The 21,257-nt window shown below is 31.7% G+C and overlaps 1 protein-coding gene across 4 annotated transcripts in view; it reads right to left on the bottom strand.

Moving 5' to 3' along the window:
* LOC118194004 (uncharacterized) overlaps window positions 1-21,257 on the bottom strand; it is a 114,916-nt gene that overhangs the window by 26,382 nt on the left and 67,277 nt on the right. For all 4 annotated transcript variants that reach the window (XM_035365176.2, XM_085820156.1, XM_035365177.2 and 1 more), the window contains 5 exons: window positions 21,163-21,215; window positions 21,027-21,083; window positions 15,401-15,444; window positions 15,198-15,316; window positions 3,677-3,773 (listed from right to left, as the gene is read on the bottom strand). In XM_035365176.2, the coding sequence (XP_035221067.2) occupies window positions 3,677-3,773; window positions 15,198-15,316; window positions 15,401-15,444; window positions 21,027-21,083; window positions 21,163-21,215 (370 nt within the window). The remainder of the gene's footprint in view (window positions 1-3,676; window positions 3,774-15,197; window positions 15,317-15,400; window positions 15,445-21,026; window positions 21,084-21,162; window positions 21,216-21,257) is intronic.

Consider the following 21,257-nt stretch of genomic DNA (forward strand, 5'->3'; position numbering starts at 1 on the left):
ATCTGAAGAACACTGTGGAGGACTAGCTCCTGTCACGGTTACAGGAATTCTGAGAAGAGGGAATACTTTGACTCATGAAACAGTGAGATAGTTGTATTCAAGCCTCTAGTGATTACTTGTGAATAAAGACTTCAATATACCCATAGTGCCATTTCATATCTTTTCATTTGAACACCCCTTATTAGCAGCTTAAATTCCAAATGATGTCAAATGAAATTCGTAAGAGCAGCCCTTCAAACAATTACAAATTTTCATTAATATAAAAAGATGGAGTATCTGCAGAAGTTTAAACTATAAATCAGATATGTTTATTAATAGCGCCAGAATTTATTCAGAATCTGTTTACTTGCTCAATCAGCTAAAATTCAGGGTATTGACAAACTAGAAAGTGGCAGTGTTACCTTGTAAACAGCATTAGTAGAACATCACATTTTTAGCACATACGACTGACCTAAATTAACTATTGAAATTAAGCAGGATTAACTATGAAACAAGAAGAAATTTGTAATAAGTAGCCACACTTTCTACTTAATATATTTATATTAAAGAAAAAAGCCACATGGATTTACCTATAATTTCTTTTCAAAAGATACCACTGAATATTTTGCATAAAATAAAAATAAAACCTTTTTAAAGCAAATACACACACACACACACAAAAAAAAAAAAAAAAAAAAAAAAAAAACACTGCCTACAGACTTTTGCAACTGTCATAAAATTTAATAGATGCCTTCCTATTTCTGCTTCAAATGAGATTATTCTCTCAAATTATTACTTATCTCAGAATAAACAGGAAACATTTTAGATAGAAAGAAAAAAAATTATTAGATCTTTAGTTGTTAAAGTCTTATAAAAATTCACAATAACTAGACTGAACATATCAGTTGAAAGTATAATACTTCCTTATAAGATTACCTATTATTTATTAATTCCCAACTTTTTATACTTGCCATAAAATACAAAAATGTATGATTAACAGAAACATTCAGTGCATATAGAAATATCACTTAAAGGTCAAGTTTCCAATGCAAAAGGGGAAAGTGATCAAGAATTGGCCTTTACACACATACACATATAGGGGGTTATCAAAATAATGGAAACACCTGTGAATAAAAGTGACATTTAAGAATGCATTTTGTATGTAATAAAGTTATACTCCTAGCTACTAAGTTTTTTTAATATAAGAAGTATATATCATAGTAGAATGAGGTAGCTTTATCGAAGTTGTATACATCTTGGATTGTTGTCAGAAGCAAAAAATGTCAGACCTCACAGAGTTTCAAAGAGGTCATATTGTAGAAGCAGACTAGCTGGAACAACTGTTGACTAAAACATCTGAGCCATTACGTATTTCTAGAGGTACGGTGTCTAAAGTCTTATGACTTTAGACACCGTACCTCTAGAATAAACAGCATACATGCACCGAGACAAGACAAGCTAGACAAAGTTAAAATGGTGGACGGAAAGAGAAGCTGAGTGAAAGAGACAGATGGGTACTAAAGTGGATTGTAATGTCTAAAAAAAAAATAACTGCAGCAAAAGTGACTGCAGAGCTCAATCAGCATTTGTATTCTCCAGTGTCAAAACAGTTAGAAGGCACCTTCATAAACAGAATATTTATGGCAGAGCAGTAATTACTGGGCCAGTTGTCACACATGTTAATGCCAAATAACGTCTAAAGTGGTGCCAGAACCACAAAACCTGATCGCTTGATAAGTAGAAGACAGTTATATGGTCAGGTGAACCATCTTTCATGCTTTTCCCTAAGACAGAATGGGTGCACGTTCGGAGGATACCTGCACAAGCATATGCTCATGACTGTCTCCTTCTAACCATCAAGCATGGAGGTGGATTTGTCATGGTATGGGCAGCTGTGTCGTTTTCTGCTAGCCCGATTGTAGCCCTATAAGGATAGATCCCTGGGGAGAAGTATAGGGAAGTTTTAGCTGACCAGGTCTAACCTATGATGCAAACTTTGTTTCCTGCAGGAGATGGAATGTTCCAGGATGATAATGCTCCTATTGATGAAGTGAGATTTGTCCGATTATAATTTGATGAACAAAATGAAACATCTACCTTGGCCCACAGAGTCCCCCGAATGGAGACCTATATCCATTCAAGGGACTGTGCGGAATAATAATATAATGGAGTCATTATGGTCTGTTTTAGAGCATTCAATCCGGAATCGATATCCTCCAACAGCACCTCTCCCGGAACTTTCACGATATCTCCATTAAGATGGTACAATATTCCTCTACACACTATTCAGCATTTTTATGATTCGACTTCCATGCGAATCCAAGCTGTATTACATGCCAAAGGCAGTCCTATGCCATATTAATAAAGAATTCCTTATAAATCTAGAGTGTTTCCATTATTTTGATAACCACCTGTATATATATATAGAGAGAGAGAGAGAGAAAGAGATATTGATAGATAAAAGTAGATTGATGTATTCATACAGTATAAACTCTGAAATCTGGACATTTAATATCCAGAATAATCTAATATCCACGGCTCTGCATTACCAGTCCAATATATATAAAAATAAAATTAAGGTAAGAAAAACGTCCTTACCCATGGAGATAAAGTCTAAGAATGAAGCATACAATAGTCAGCAAAAGAGAGTGGGTATGGCATAGATGCTATTATATATATATACACATGTGATAAAAATACAAAAAGACTTAGCAAATGTTGATTGGTGTAGAGCATAGATCCACACTGCAAAGGAAGAATTCTGCTTGCTTAGTATGCTAATCCATAATGATTATGAAACTTAGTAGTTCAAGCTTATAATTGGCTACGTCATCAGCATAATGCAAGCCATGTATCATAGATTGATTAAAATTTTTAGAATACAGAGAGGAAATATTTAAAAATGAAGAATTAAAAGCCTATTGTTAAATTGAATTATAAAGCCGATTTACCTATTTTTATCTTACATATAAAGCTGATTTTTTAACTGGTTTGAAAAACAGAGTGCCCCTTTTTTTTGGGGGGGGAAGAAGGACTTTTTTAATTCAGCAGCTGTGTGTTGAAACAGGTAATTAAGGAAGTGGGATACAATCACTGCTGAATGATAATTACCTATGGCAATACACAGAATGATTTGAAAATCACTCTGTGTATTGCCATAGGTAACTTAATCTAGTTTAAGCACAATATACAAGACCTTTAATGTTGACCATTCCATTAAAATCATTCTTTTGTCTTATGTAACTAATTTAGTTAAAGCGAGCATAAGGACATCTAACTTTCTTAGCAGACCACAGCTGTGAAAGCGCTTACACTTCTTCAATTACAATTTCACAAGAACCAATATAAGATAATTTTTTGTGCCCCCGTCACTCACTAGATAGGTTTACTTAACTGTGTCTGTTTAAATTTACTTAAATGCATTTTATTACTGCTGGTATCACCTAGAGCAAAATGCAGAGATTACAGAAATTTCTATACAATGTAATTTATTAAAAGCCTAAAAGTGATTTCATATAGAATAGATTTTATGGCATTAAACCTGGTTTTGAAAATACAAAGCAAGCATCCTTTTTTAAGGTGTTAAATAGCTTAGGTATGTGAATTGTGGTAAAAATGCCATTCATCTTAAATGTACTATTACTATATTATCTAAGATAGAAAATGTGTAATAAAAGTAATCCAAGAAAACTCTTACTATATTTTGTTTATTTTTCTGTGGCAATACTTTTGCTTTCTGAGATGCAGGAACATTTGTATTTCCTTTTCTAAGATCCAACTGAAATGAGCAAAAGCTAGAAAAAGAAACACTGAAAATGTTAAAACTGTCATTAATTTAGGGAAGACGGAATTTTTCATGACAATTCTTTTATTTTATAAATATTTTAATTAACTACTTATTTATAACCGTTATCATTTCCAGTCATTAATTAATGAATAGATGAAAAATACAAAATAATTACATCTGCTTTTTACATAAAAAAAGTACTTCAAGTTTGAATTTTCAATACTGCTAAGAGAAAGGGAGAAAAAAATTAAAGTTTGTCTACTTACCTAAAAATGAACATTGATATAGAATTGACAGTTGAAATGCTGCAGATTAGTGGTTAAAAATGCAAATATAATTAATATTTTATAATACGTAATTTAAAATTCTGTTTCCGAAGCTCATAAACAATTACTCTCCAAAAGAAAATATAAAATGATAAAACTAACAGATATGCAGAACCTTTCATTGGAATATATCTATTAATTTTTAGTTCAATTTATTACATATGGTTACCAGCATGTTTGATTTTCACTCACAAGAAAGACTACACAACTTCGAAAATAACAAAACTTTCAGGAAACTGCAATGAGAGAAAACAACAAATGCAAAGAGTAGAAATTTTGCAATCATCATTAATCCCCAGAGCAGGATACAGAAAAGTGGCACACATGCTGACAGTATCTGCAACCATGGACTAGAAAATGTAATATATCTGCAAGATTTGAAGCACTCTGTTATAAACAAAGATCATGTACCACCTCATAAATTTTCACATTCCTATGCCAGTCCATTACATGGTAATGGGATTGGAAAATGCAAGGCTGCAAGCAAAACAGATGCATGTACCATGAATAAGTAATGAAAGCATTAGATTCATGGATAAAAGCAAAACGTATCACAAAAGACATCTAAGGCATTTGAGATGAAGGAAATGTGCCCTGTACAATAAAACTGAGATATCTGCTTATTTGGCCTACTTAGTTAAACATGAATAGTGAATACAAATCCCATATTACACGTTTTCCAAAATAAGATGTTCAGTGGCTAAAAAAGGGGGGGAACACAGTTTTATATCTCTCATTCTAGTTGGCCAATTGACGGAATTCAAATTGATTTTTTCATGTCACAAAAGTACAACTTAGACTATGTATTATATTTATACAGTATCAAGTTTGAAATACAGATGTCCAATATCCAGACCACAAGCAAAACTTTTTTCCCCTTATGATGTCTAGAAATGGAAAACAAAAGCAGATGTGACATCAAAGAGTCTTCTTTGGCTAAATGAGATTTCTATGTGTCCGTTTCAAACAAAACTGACTATGGAACCACACTGTGGCCGAAGCAATTCATCAATTGATATCCGTCTGACTGACATTGTTTTGATGTAAGCCATGAATATATTTTCAGGCTTTCAGTGGTTACATATATGTAGAGAGAGGTGTAGCATTTTTCTATCTGACACAAACAATTAAGTGAAGACTCAAGACAGATTTATTTGGAGTGGGATGATACTCATACTGATTTTCTTTTGTTGGTATAACAGCAGCTAAGGGTGAAAATTAGATTTCTAAAAACTCAAATTCAGTTAAAGTAAGTTGAAGTAGTAGTTTGCTCTTCTTTAACTTTCTGGTTTGAAGAATCATTTTGTTCTATCTAGTAACCTCACAAAAAATAAAGTTTTACAATATCATAATGTCTCCATTTTGCATTTTTCCCAAAACTATACATCTATCAATCAGCCAATGGATATCGGAATTTTGTAAGAACTCTAATGTGGTTTTTATAAAACTATCTTATATCCAATGCAGCAGTAAAATAATCCAAAAATTCTGAAAATATTTTAATATAAAACCTGATGTACGAGATATTTATAAACTTAAGAGAAAACATGTTTGAAGACATTTTAAAATGTTCATCATAATATAACTGCTGGCCCCCCCAAATTGCAACACCAAGAAAGACAAGAGATATCACAACAAAATTTATTTAGTAAATAACATGTTGGCCAAGTACCAAATGATTAAATTTATAGACTTCTGTGAAGTGTGGTTCCTTCCAGAATCAGTAGCTAAAGTAGCCGCCATTGTTGGAGATTGAGGCTGCCACACATCTCGGCATTGATTCGAAGAAACTTTGGATGTGTTCTTGGGGTACAGCAGACCAAGCAGCTTCCACACATTGTCAAAGTTGATCTGGTGTGGCAGCTTGGGATGTAATCTGGGTCAATCGTTCAGCAACCATAGACCACATGTTTTCTATCAGCGAAAGATCCTGAGAGCGAGCGGCCAGGGAAGCAATTCAATCTGGCGATTGACAAAGAACCCTTGGACAACGCATTGTAGAGACATTAGGTATTTTTGGAAATAGGAGACTTGAAAAATTAGCAACCGCCTTCGCCGAGAATCAAACCACGGACCTCTGGAATATCGGCTCCCTGTGCTGACCACTACACCACGAAGGCAAGCTAGGAAAGCGAGAAAAATACCTTATATACTCCCCTTTTTAAAGGGGGGCTGGGGTTTTTTAGGAGACCCAATCACCAAATCCTAGATGTATAGAATCCTCATCCAGCACTTTTTTAGTTCGGGCACAACTGTAGAGACATTAGGTATTTTTAAACAGGCAAGATGAAAAATATGCAACGCCTTCACCAGGAATCGAACCGCGGACCTCTCAGTTACGCGCTGAGCGTGCAGACCTCTACATCACGTAGGCTCGCTAAGAAGGTGGGAGAAATCGCTTTTTTAAAAAGCAATTTTTTATGGGACCCAATCGCCAAATCCTGGGTGAGGAGAATCACCATCCAAGACCCTTTTAGTTCGGGTGCCACTGTAGAGACATTAGGTATTTTTAAGCAGGCAAGATGAAAACTATGCAACGCCTTCACCGGGAATCCAACCATGAAACTCTCAGTTACACACTGAGCGTGCAGACCACTATACCACGAAGGCTAAGGCGGGAGAAAGACCCTATAATGTAGCCTTATGAAATGATCAATGCAATATATTCAAATAAAAACCATTTTAATGGAAAATGCTATAGCTATTTCATTAGAAAACAATTTATGTAAGTAGCAAATACAATGTCTATTAACAAAAAGCATTAAAATACGATTTTTTTCAAAAGAAAATGTTTTATTAACCGTCGGCAGACTAATACGATATTAAGCAGACTAGTAATAAAGCATTTATCAATAGAGTAGTTTTTTTTATTTGAAATGTCACTTTTATAATTAAATTTGCTTGTCTTCTTTCTCTTTACATAATCTAATTTCAGCTTAAATCAAATATATTTTAAGTAACTTTTATGAGTTTTTTTAAAAACTTCATAACATAAAACAAAATTTGCACATCATCTTAAAACAGATGTTTTTAAGCATATAATATGTATACATTTTATTTAAAGGAGCATAATATGATGAAAATGAATTTTGAACTCTCCATTCTTAGAACTGTACTTAAAAAAAAAAAAAATTAAGTCACAACAAATGTTAGAATTGCACAAAGCAAACAGAAGAGAACAATTGTGTGTGGTTATGGCAAAGCCTCGAGGGCTATCTGCCTAAGGGGAGAGATGACTCCGTGGAGGTCTTTTTAAGGGAAACTGGCTCGTATACACGTTACACATGGGGAAAACTACGAAAACACCCATGCAGCCAGCCCGTTCACGGGATTCGAACTTCAGACCGAACTACCAGTGTTCAGCGACTTTACCGCTCGCGGATCGCAAAACAGAAGAGAAAACATCCATTTCTATCAAGGCCATTCCTTATCAACCATAATAAATTAAATAAAAGAAAAATGCTTCAATCTGAAAAACCATAAAACTTTTTGGATGGCCTAATTAAAATTTTATTTCAATTTTGGATGACCGAATAATAAAATAAAATTATGCTATTTAAGGAAGAAGTACAACTAATTAAATCTGAAAAGCATCTAAGTACTACTAGATTTTCAGATTTAATCAGTTGTACTAACCTATTTGTCAGGTTTGTTTCACTAACCTATTTGTATTAATCTAATCAGTAACCAACCTATTTGTCAGGATCTGCACCTTTCCTTCAGATGTTTTAAGTATTTTCTATTAATACGAGCAAGTTTTTAATTTGACCTTTTTCAATTGAAATCAATTTAAATATTACATAATTGAAATTTTACATAATTTACTTTCTAGAAAGATAAAATAAATTTTAATTGAAAGTAATAAAAAGGCAGTTTTCCAGTTTGCACAAAATTCATAATAAAAAGTTATATTACTTCCAAAAGGATTGTTTTCCTTTTCAAAGCATAAAAGGATATACTTCCAAAAACCTCCATATTTTATAACTTCAACCTTTTAATTTAGAACCTTCAGAGACGTAATTTTATATACATATATAAGTAATTATAATTAAAGGGGAATACTGCTAGTGGTGTTGCTGGATCTTAAAAGTTCCCTAAATAAAATCATACTTTTTGTAAATTTAGTTGACCATGAAAAAGCTTGTAATAATTATCTGCCTAAGAGAAGATGAGTTGCCTTTATTAATGAATTTCTGAAGGAAATTCACTCATATTCACATTACACATGCAGAAAATCGCAAAAACACTCATCTAACCAACCTATTTGTCAAGATTTGAGCACGGCTCAAACTACCAGCACATAGAGAGATTTGTTACTCAATTAATGGTGAGCTAATTTTTGGAGATACATTTCAAATATGTTTTTACTCATTCACAAAAATTAAGACCAATTCCATACAGAGATAAAAGGCATCAAATCCAGTTAATATTTTCCCCAAAAATACAGAAAATTAGATACATATGATTTATCTTCCAATAAAACAGTAATTACATAAATCATGATGTTCAAGCTTTTGGGACTTTTACACATTGTAGTATATAGCTTTTAAGCTTTTATTTGATGTAGTTAGATTCCTATGTTCACTAATTTTTTACATCAAATACAAGAATTTTATAGCAAAATTATACCAATTTTAAAGAATTATGAAATTTTTTATTTGGATTTTCTGTTAAAACATTCAATTGCATTCCTTAGACAACCTACAAATGACCAAGTGGATATTTTGAGACATGTAAAACAAAAGACAAGTTTCAATGAACAGCCAACTTAAATGGGATTAAAAAACTTTGTTTTACCACTATACATATTTTGGGAAATTCATATCACTATGTGTTCTATTGTACCATCCATCTTGAGAGCTGAGACAATTATCACATTTTATTCAGTTTTATCTTGCATTTTCGAGTAATTTCTGCTAAGGAATTTTGTTGTCTCAATACAATAAATGACTAGCATACAAAATAAGTTGTCACTGTATGATAGAAATGCATTACGTATTATATATTTATGCAACACTTCAATCAATATTATTTTTATTATAATATGATGATTATAATCTATTTGATTTATCGTACAACATGCATTAATCCAATAAAACTAATTTTTATTAACTGAAAAAGCTCAAGCTTTATATGACAATACTCAAGCAGCAGTTACTTCTGTACAACATGCATGCCAACTACTAATAATGCACCTTAACATACAACAAGCTTTTGACTCAGATTATGTATGTCAGTCTATGGCTGCAAATATTGCATACTTCATGCACTCTGTTCTGCAGGTTGCTGGCAATCATGAAATTGTACACTTTACACCTATTTTGTTTACATGTTTAAATCACTCCTAAAAGTTTGTGATAGTTATGATCTGATGACAACTTTCCTGCTTAGCTTTTGCACACACATATATAAACAGTCCATATAAAAAACTTCCTATTCTTTTCCTTAATATGCATTCCTTTTAATAGATAATACATGAAAGGTTAAAAGATACGAAATTTATGACAAAAGTATGTAGAAAATTCTGAAAAATTTATTATGGAAAGATTCCTTATACTGTGACCAAGTTTGCTTTGCACAAATACTGGAAGTTTATGCAACAATCAGTATGCTGTTTATGGGTCAAATATATGGTAAAAATCCATGTAAAAACAACCTGTTTCAAACAGAATATATTTTACAATGGTTACATTAAGTGAACTGAATAAGTTTGATAACAGCAAAGAAATTAGTATATCAAATACATATTCAACCATAATTTCATTGACATACATAAAGCATTAACCATTTGATAACTTCAAAAATTATATTACACATTTTGGAAAACACTAAAGAAGTATTTTCAATAATAGCAGTAAATCATCTAAAAATAAAGCAATGCACTCAGAACTGCAAATAAACTCAGCTTCTAGAAATACAAAATGATTATACATAAGCTACTTGATATCTAAACAGTTAAAAATTAAAATACACTTAGCTATGGAACATCATTTTGTAATTTTCCAAAACTAAATATTTTCCCAGAAAATTTTGCTCCTAGTGATAGAAAACTTAACTTCCCCCCCCCAGTTTATCAATATGCATTAAGGAGATAATCTTAAATGTTTTGCTGAATTTTGTATAATCAGTCTTTTCCAAAAACAAATAAAAATTCAAGGTGAGATGACCTTGCTTGTTAATGCTTCGTGCAATTATAATACTCATAGTATTTGTAAACTTAGAAAAAAATTAAATGACAGAAAGTTAACTTTTTCTCTCCACTTTATAGCAAAAAAGAAAAACCCAAGTAATCTTCTATGCACATGAAAAAAAACCACAAAACAACTAGTTCAGCAATTCATTTCAGATTAAGAGAATATTTAGAAAGCAAACCACTAAACTTTCAACTTTTTTTTTTTCTTTTCAAATCTGGGTCAAAGGCATTACATGTTCATACACGACTCCTAAATATGCAATAGTAATAGTACAATTAGAACATGCACTGAAAACATTTTTATAATTCCTACCCTTATTTAAGAGAAGGTTAAACAGAATAATGAAGTTTTCTTAGTTTCATATTTTTCATTCCTTGAAACTATTTAAGTTCTTATAACTAAGAAAATAATTGACAAAATGCTTCCAAATTTCTGTTAATGTAAACAATATACAGGGTGATCTTTTTTAAAGTGACAGTGTTTGGAGCGCCCTGTAGTGTGATCTAATAGCCGAAATGGCACCAAACTTGGTATTTAGACTAATCAAGACATACAACCATACAGTTAAATTATTAATGTTTATTTACCACATTAGGTTCCCCGGTGAGAAATTAGACTACATTCAATGTGAGCAGTGTTCTCAGAAATAACACCATGCATTCTGTGCACAACGTTCTCCACAGCCGTATGTAACATATCACAAGAAATATTCCTCACTGTCTTTGTTATGTTGTCCTTTAGAATAGACAAATTTGATACTCCACCAACATAAACTTAAGATTTCAAATAACTCCAGAGCCAAAAATCACATGGCGTGAGGTCAAGGGAACAAGGTGGCCATGCGACTGGAAAACTGCGACTTATGAATCTATCATGAGTGAAGTTTTGGCACAACAGCTGCTTTACCTTATTACTAATGTGTGGCAGAGCACCATCCTGCATAAAGATTGTCTGTTGGAGACTGTTTCTTTGCTGCAGTTATGGAATAACAAACATTTGCAGCATTTTGTGGTACCTTTCTGCATTTATCGTGCACGTTTGGAGTCCTGTCAGAGTGATGGTGCCTCAAAAAAGAATGGCCAAATTATGAATTCGGCTGTGAAACCACACCAAAAAGTGACTTTTGGGGAATTTAATGGGATTTCATGCACGGTGCGAGTCTGCTCAGAAGCCCAAATTCGGGTATTTTGTGTGTTTACTGACCCATTGAGCTAAAACTGATACTGATCTTCCCACAGAACGTGCCATGAGAAAGCATCATCAATTTCTACCCTGGCAAGAAACGATAGAGCGAATGTCACTCGCTTATCATAATCACTTAGTTTCAGTTCGTGCAAGCGGCTGACTTTGTAGGGGTAAAATCCAATAACGCGGCACAAAACTCTCCATACCATGGAATAATTCATGTCGAATTGTCGAGCTAAACCCTGGGCACTGCTAGTACCTGCAATGGTTCCCTGCAATCCTTCGACAATTGCAGTTGCCATATCAGTTATTACATCTTCTAATACTGGTTTACGTCCTCTCTCAGCTCAAATGGTCAGTGACCCCGTTTCCTCGAACTTCTTAATAATTTTCTTAAGACCTTCAGCGATAAAGGCCCCTTTCATAATTTTTTTCTGGTTCGAAATTCCCGAAGAGCTGCAGATGCATTGCATTGATTCATGTAATACAGCTTCACCAGTAATGCACGTTCCGGTAAAGGCATGTCCACTGGAGCTCGTTTACTTCAGCTGAGATTATTTGTCGGAGCTGTCTACTACTTGCTTTTATAGCCTCTATTACTGGCGCTGTCATCACACAACATTTGCATTTTTTTTTTTTTTTTTGATAGCCGTTTTTTATGCTAATTCTCGTTATTGGTAAGCTACAGCAGTGCCACAAAATGCCCTAGCGGCGATTTTTGGAACTAATTTTTTTGTTTACGGAATCGTTTTCCCCATATCTTGATTAGCCTAAATACCAAGTTTCGTGCCATTTTGGGTATTAGATCGTGCTACAGGGCGCTCCAAACACTATCCCTTTAAAAAGGATCACCCTGTACATTAAAAACATGTTTTTGGAATTATTTAAAAATACGTTAAACTTTTTAAATCTTATTTTAATAACATAGAATTCTAGTCCTTCTGTAGATAAATATTCTGATGTCGTTTGAATTTTTAATGTTTATTCTTTATTGCATATTTAATGTATGAAAATACTGTACAAAGTCCAAAATCTGAAATTCAGTATCGGGAATGATCCAAAATCCAGACCACTAATAACCTTTAGTTTTCAGAAACTTTTTTGTATGCTTTACACATGTGCATTAGATACGTTTTCACAATAAAATGCATAGGGAGTCCTGATTCTTTATTCCCCTTTGGCATTAAATAAAATACCTCCATATTGAATAAACAATCATTTATTAGCATATATCTGATCAATAGTTTGGCTCTCCCCTTTTGCTTGCCATTGATTTTACACCTACCAAATAATTTATTTCCCTGAGGGTAACCGTGCAGATCGTTATTATTTTTTGCTTTCATTGCTACACGACTATCAACATCTCACAGCTTGAAAAATGACTCATGTAGCAATGTCAAAAATTTTCTTTAATATTAGTAATTGAATTACAAAAAGGAAGGCAACCTTTTATGTTAACATTATATTTGATGATGATTAGCTAACTGCGCTGTGAAGTGTTTAGTGTTCATGAGAAATTTAACAGAAATTTCTTTCCATTAGAATAGATTACTGCAAAGAATTGATTTTGTAAATGATACTCGTAGATGAAAAGATTACAAATTAAGAGCTGTTTGAATTAATAATAACCGATTTGTTACTCATTTAAACCCTGAACCGGCATCAGAATTGATGTGGCAGAATTTAGGGAAGCACCAAGCAAGAAAATTAAGGAATGGCAAAATCTTTAAAACTTGGAGAAAGCACAGAGATGCAAAATTTACAGATAGGAAAATTTTTAGAATTTAGGAACCGCAAAAACTGCACTGGGCCACAAAATGCCTACAACTGCCTTAAAGTATATGTGGGAATTTATTTATTCAGATTCAGGACTCGGATAAGCTTTAAGCATATGCTGGAAACTGGCATAGTAAAATAAATAAATTAATATAATTCAGGGTTAACTTCATCTATGTGTGACAGAAGCAAGACAAAATTTTAGCATAGCGATATGTCTTTAGTCACCAATCTCATGATACTTCACCAACAGTGTATAGTGAAAGCCAGTTACACTTTATGATACCTGTGAATCTGAAGCTTATCAGATAATGCAAATAAAGCAAAATTTTCCAACTGATGAAATTTATGAAGAAACGTAGAGATGTGGTAATACATGACGATGACATTACAAAAGTTTTTCTGCTGTGATATGCCTCAATCATCAGTTGACTAACATATGACAAAATTTGTACTATGGTTCTAAATCCAAAAATTATCACTACTGATAGTGAGGAAAGTGATGTAGATGTTGAGAACGAAAAATTTTTAATTGACAGTTTAGTGGAAATTCTTGCAGTGGCAATTACAGGAACAGAAGAATGGAACTTTGTAAGCAAGGAAGAAATTATGACTATCTATAGAACTAAAGAGAATGTATTAATATAAAAAGTGAAACACATTAAATAACTGACATTGAAAGAAATGTTATTTAGGAAAGCCAAAAACAAATATTGAGTGCTTTTTTTTTGGTAAAATTTGATTCCATTATAGTCATATATACTTCATTATTTCATAAGCAACTATTTAATTTTCTAATTTTATAAATTCAACCTGTCACCTTTTTAAATTTAAGTTGATCTAAAATCCAGAAAAATCTCAAATCTGGAATCACCGAAGTACCAAGTCAAGATTTTAGACTTTGTACTCCGTGTCAGTTCTCGATTTGTTTTAGGTGACGATGACTTAATAATATTCATTAAAACTATAATGTTCTAAATCACTTTTATTCATATGCATAATTTTGTTTCAGAAATATTTTTCATAAAATATGTCATAATCTGTGATATACCAATTAATAAACTGGTTATATGAACAACTGTCATCTTGAATATTTAAAATAAATATTTTATGCAAGTTTCAATTAATCCAAGTTCTTCTAAACTGTTTATTTCATTCCACTTGTTAATTCTTTGAAGCAATATATTGACATGTGAATTACAGTACAGGATAATCACTTAAATTGCATCTATAATTGTTGCACCCTCCCCTCCTTTTTAGCTGACATCTTCATTCATTTCCCACATGCACTTTGATCCAATTAATTTCAAATATGAATTTTGTACTCCTTGTGAGATTATGCTTTTATTTCTTATTTATTTAGATAATTGGAAAATGCATGCAATGTTGACAAGTCCATTTTGATATTAATAAGGTTTATTATATTTATGCAGTCATATAGCTTGTTATTAAAAATGCTTCTGCTTGAAAATTATTTTTACTTAGATGCAGCCTTTTGCTTTAATGAAATGTTAATTTAGAATTAAATAATACAAATGCACATTCCTAGTCCATCATTTTCAGGACCATCCGCACATCATATAGCGATTTTAAAATTTACCAAATTTAAACTCATGTTCTTGATGTTAAAAATAGAAATTAATGTTTTTAAAAGTTAAAAAATACTTGCATATTTCACTGTCTTTCAACTTAAAAAATTAACATAATAGAAGTTTATTAAAAATAGTTAATCAGCTATAAATAGCAAAATTAGTATTAATGTTTAATAGACTACTATTTCAGTAAAATTCAAAGAATTAAACTGCTAAGAGTACAAAACAAAGAGCAACAGACAAATTTGTATTCCACTGCATATGCAATTTTCAGTATAATAACATTATTAAAAGTTATTTCAAAAAGTTAATACTTTTTTATTTTGTAAAGTTTTAATCATGGCAATTTTCCTTTTACCTGTTCTTTGCAAGGAATGAGTTTTGAGCAACAGACGTACTTGATACAGAATTTGAGCACAGAATGGGGCTTAATTTTCGTGGACTACTTCCACTAGCAAAGTGAGATTGTGGATAATCCTATAAAAATTTCAATTATAAGGTAGAAGATTAAAGTTATATTACAAATATACCTAGTATAAAAAGCAATGCAATAATAGTCACCTGGCAGTTTTTCTTAAATCCTTTTTTCTTGCTCTTGTCCTTATCTAAGAAAATAAAGTTCGTGACAGAAGTTGCATACTTCGTAAAAACATAATTCAATCCATCAAAAAAATTATGAAATACTTAAATTAATCAAAAAAATTATGAAAATATTTATGAAATATATATAATATTTGATACATGAAAAAATTAGCTCCAGCTTATCATATAAAACACTAATTCAGAATTAATTATAAACTCTACAAAACAATATTTATATAATAAAGTAAATATAAATTAAGATGTGAAAAAAATTTTAATGAAGAAAATAGCTAATAATAATAGAGAAATCTTTTCTCTCCTTTATGTTATCAAAAACATTATGTACATAATCAGTTTTGATATCAAGTGCATGAAATTATTTTACATCTATCATTTTTTGCCTTGAAAATTTAGAATTTGCAGTCTTAATATTCTATTCAATTATGCTAAGTATAAAAGAGTAATTTTAATCTGTTTTATTTTATACATAGTATGTAATAAAAGTCATCATAAGTAGAAATTAAAAAACTGTCAGACCCTTAATTTTTAGTTTTTCAGAACTTATATTAATACAGGAAAATCCCCCATGGAAAAATTTAACGAGTAAAATTTGGTACATTTTAAATTTAATTAATCTACAAGCCAGAAAATGAATATTACAAAGTTAATATCGAGCAAGGAAGTTGAGCACATAAGTTCATTCTTCCTTTTTTGTACTCTTCCATTAAAATTTTGGGTACGCAGCAAATGTACAGAGCAAGAACAATTTTGAACAAATGCTGTGCTGTTGCACAGTGATTTCAAATTTCTTCAATTTTTAAAGAAAGTATCAGAAATTAAATATATCCTATGCATCATTCATCAAAAATATCAATCTTGCCTTTTAAGAATTCCACCACCACTTTGTCATTTTCTGTCGATTCATAATGTCATCATAAATAGTGCAGTTTGAATTTGAAGTGGACACTTACCAGTTGCACTGAAAAACTACATAATATTACATGTGGAAAGTTACCAGTTGCACTGAAAAACTATGTAATTTTACATAACTTTCATTTGTGGGGATTTTCTATTGTCACTGCAAATTCAAATATACCATTTTAATAAGCATAGGTGCATTACTATTAATCAAGCATCAGAAGAAGTTCGAGATTGCTGGAATTATGCTGCTTAGTGCATAATAATTTCTCCCTTGTGTCTAAAATACAATGTGTGCTTGTACTTTCTGGACACATGTATCACTTGCAAACGCACGTTACTAACACATTTTTAATCCAGAAAATTGTCAATGTTATTTCCTAATTTATTAGTTTATTCAATGTCAAAATTGACAATTCAACAGGCCAAGGATAACATGCAAGCAGAAACCTGAAAGCTGCAACTAGTGTTACAATCACCGTCATAGAAAATGACAGTAAAAAAATATATATGCAAGAAGCCATAAAACTTACTTTTAGCAGATATTTAGTTAATTTAAGTATTACTTTCTAGTTTCTTAATCAAGATCGATTACTCAGATAATTTTTTGTTACATTTATATTTTTATTTCATTTTGCACTTCTACCATGTTTTCAGACTTTTAACACATATCAAGTACAAAACATTTTTGTATTATTTTACAGAATAATATTGATCTAGAAAAGAAATGAACATTTTCCAGATAGATCCCAAGTTTAACAATGAGAATTCACCAGTACTCGAAATTATGCAAGTTTCGCAGCAGAACTTTGAAAATTTAGTGTAATGTGGACTAAATTATTGGTGGGTTACTGAAAATATCAAGTTCTAGGCAATCTGATATAGACATCTCATTATGTATTGCTATAACCTAATTTATTAAAATTATACAGAGTTTATAACATTTTGCTAAAAATTCATCTATTAAATGCTTAAATACACAAAAAAATTGAGAGATGTAAGTTTTAAAGAATAATTATTGTGCAGGTAAAAGGATTGAAAATACATAAATGTAGGAATATCAACTAGATTCTTTTGGATAAAAAAATAGTGATACTTCATTACCTCTCTCATAATCATTCCCTTTTTTGCACTACTCCATGATATACTATATATTCAGGCCCATAATGCACACCTATTATTTCAAACTATGTAACTTTCAGGTATATTCTCAGTATGATGCACAACTTTTTCTTTACAAAGAAACCGGAAATGTACATGTGTGATGCTCTTATTTTTTCAGTCATTCACTCGAAGATGTTTCTTAGGATTTCAAACAATGATTTACAGAACTGATAAGGGGACCTGAGGAAATGCTTGAGCAAGTAAATAATTGTGCAAAGAGGGTAGATTGTACTCAGTGCAGATGCACACAACATTATTCTAGCATTTCAAGAAAAGGAGGGCATAATTTGTGGTAAGAATCCAAGTTCCGACCTGAATGAATTCACAGAATTAGGAGTCAAAAGCTTTCTCTTTTGTAGTCATTTGAAGCCATGATTTTGAAGTGAACATGAAAATCTTTAGTAAACCACATTCACTTTAGTTGAAGTACAGTTGATCTAGTGTTTCCTTTAGTAGTAAATATGGCTCCTACCAAATGAAACAAACACAATACTAGTTTCAAATGCAATGTTTCATTTGTGAAAGAAAATGGAAATCATGCAGCAGCAATTGACATTTGCTGTTGGTGAAAGCTCCATACATGATTGGAGAAAAATTAAATTACAATAATTAATATGCCTAAGAATAAATGCACTTACTTAAAGGAGTAATGAAATGACCTGTCTTTAAGGGGAAAAAAACTGTTAGAACTAGGTCCTAAAAATTCACCAGAATGCATTAACTGCAACAAGAAACAGAATACATTTGCTTTAAACTGGGCAAAAAAATAATGCAAGTGAAAGTGAAATTTTAAAGCAACTCTGAGTTGGCGTTGTTAATTTATGACATGGAATAACAGTTTTATGAGAAACAAAAATGTTTCACAAAGGCTTCTGAAAGATTAGGACAACAAATTGGTAAGTTTCTAGAAATATGTGTATTGATTTACGAAGGCCAAAAAAATTTACTATCTCATATTGGAAATATGGATAAAACTTCAGTAATGTTTGCTATGACAGGAAATAAATCAGTCGATAGGAAAGGTACAAAAACGGTTCACATAAAAACAATAAGTCATAAAAAAAATCACACCTCGGCATAATGCTTTCCTACTTAGCAGAAGGTACAAAATTTGAACTCATGGGTATTTTTAAATGAGAGACTATGCCAAAGTGCAATTTCCCAAATGGTGCAAGTTATACACCATAATATATGATATACGATAGAATAAAATGTTCACTGAAGAAACACCTCAAAATAATGCCAATATTTTACCAATATAGTCAAAAGTCTTTAATCTGGACATCCATAATCTTGAATGATCTATAATCTAGACCTCAAAGCGACAAACATTCTGCGCATGCATAAATGAATAATATATTTATGAATGCACATAATATGTTTACGCATGCGCATAATATCTTTAGGCATGCACATAATATCTTTAGGCATGCACATAATACCTTCATGCATGCGCATAACACCTTCATGCACGTGCACAATACTTTCATGCATGTGCACAATACATTTACACATGCGCGTTTAATATATAACGGACGGTATAAGCTGAGCTAAAATTATCCTATTATCTATTTCAGTTAATGTTGCAGATTGCGTTGTTCCTTAATCTTTGAATTGGATCTGGCTTATTATTTTTTGCAGACTATTAGAGCAATTTTATAAAAGTGAGCTTGAACTTTCAATTATGACAAAAAAAAATTCCGATTCTGGAGCTGCCAAAGGATCTACAAAGCAAAAGCATGTTTCGATGTCCATGAAAAAGTGGAATTGCTGCAAAAAAATGGATAAAGGCATATCCTTTGTTTCTCTAACCATTCCGAAACCTGTTTATCAGTTTCACGCTGCTCTGCAGGGGGGTAGTTGCGGTGCACAATGAACTGGAAGTTGATCTGTCAGCACTAACCTTATCTTCAGGGCAGATGTTTTTATTTTATTCAGCTTATAATTCCTTACTAAATGTAGTATTTCATCTCTATGTATTCTGTTTTTGATATGACTTAAATTCCTCGTCGTCATAAATATCACTAATACACATCAAATAGTTTTCTGGTTGTAATTTTCTAATTTCGACTATGCGTAATGTATGCTTTACGCATGTGCACGTTGAAAGAAATGTTTAATAAAGTAAATAAATATTAAGTTTTTTTTTTTTTTTTTTTTTTTTTTTTGGTAAATTTTGATACCTTTAGATCCTAATTGCTCTTTATTTCAGAAATTACTGTTTCATATTTTAAATTTCATAATTTCTGCATGCCATCTTACCAGATTTAAATTGATGATCTATAATCCGGAATCGCCGAAGTCCCGACGAGTCCGGATTACAGACTTTTGATGTAGTCTTCTGTGCTTCATATGCATAGTCTTAAATTTTTGCATTATCTTCCAGGTCTTCATCTAGCTCTTAGATATTTTTATTCCACCATTGCAACAATGCCATCATCTTTAAGAAGTTGATCATTCTCATCTTGTCTGATTTACTAATCTACGTCACTGTCCACAGTTTCCTCACTGTCAGGATTCTTTCTATTAAATTCACTGGCCTACCAAAAAAAAAAAAAAAAAAGTGCATTCTTGAGTCCCATATTCTAAAATGTCAAGTAACTTTCTCCAGGAGCAACTGAGACTCGTATGTTGAATCACCTCTCAGCATATAACATTAAATTTCTGTACAACCTACAATTGCATTTTCTTTAACTTTTCAGTTGCGCACATCTTTTTTTTTTTCTATAGTTAAGACAGTGATGAAAAAGATTTATGCTTACATTTTTTCTAAAGTGACAAGAATGCCCCAATCTACAAACAGACATTTTCAGATATAAAACTAGGTCTCTATCCCAACTGGGTTTCCATCTTACAACTGTTGTACATCAGGACACTATGAGGTTTGTTTAGAATAAGAACTACTTTCAGAGGTAGCTATTTTATCTCATAAATTTTCTACTGAAGAAACAAAATACTGATGTAACCAATACTGCTGGGGCTATCTTCCATTCTGCACAAGATGCTCAAAATTAGCTTGATCTGTTTTTGGACTCGTGGCCACCAAGTTTCTGGGCCAAAGGCTTTGAAAAACTGCCAAAATATTGGCAGAAAATCATTGATTTGGGTGATGATTACTATCCACACAGATGCTGCTTTCATGTTTGTTTTTTTTTTTCAAGCTTTATTTAAAATATTTTCTAGTGAAAAACTTTCATTACAACCAGATATTTATTTCATTCCATGCAGAACTTCTTAAATCGTAAAAATTTAATGATGCTGATGATGTAAAATGTCATTTAATTCAGTTTTTTCTGATAAAAATCATATGTTTTATAAAGATAGAATTATGACACTGCTTGAAAGATGGCAAAAAGGTCATTGACAAAAAAAGACAATACCTAATTTTATAAAGTTATATTTTCAGGTAGCAATTTTGAGTTTTCCTTCTTATTTAAAATCTGCAATAACTTAGTTGCCAACTTAATAGAATTAAAATAGTGTTTAAATTAGAACTATTATATATTAGTGTACTTAAACATACCTATTTGAGCACTGTCAGTATAAACTTTATAAGTTTTACCTCCTTGCCAAGTCAATGCTAAAAAAAAAGTGTTTAAAAAATGAAAAAGATAAAATACATACTTTATGCAGTTTTTAAAAATAAATAAGTATTTTACCTTTATAAGCAGGCACAGGAACTATTTCAATTACATTAGACGACACTACACAACTAAGAGAATAAGTTAAGTTTCAATACAGCTATAATTATGAA

Source organism: Stegodyphus dumicola, chromosome 7, assembly GCF_044657685.1.
Source record: "Stegodyphus dumicola isolate Sdum_Otavi_A_Nest chromosome 7, ASM4465768v1".
NCBI lineage: Eukaryota > Metazoa > Arthropoda > Arachnida > Araneae > Eresidae > Stegodyphus > Stegodyphus dumicola.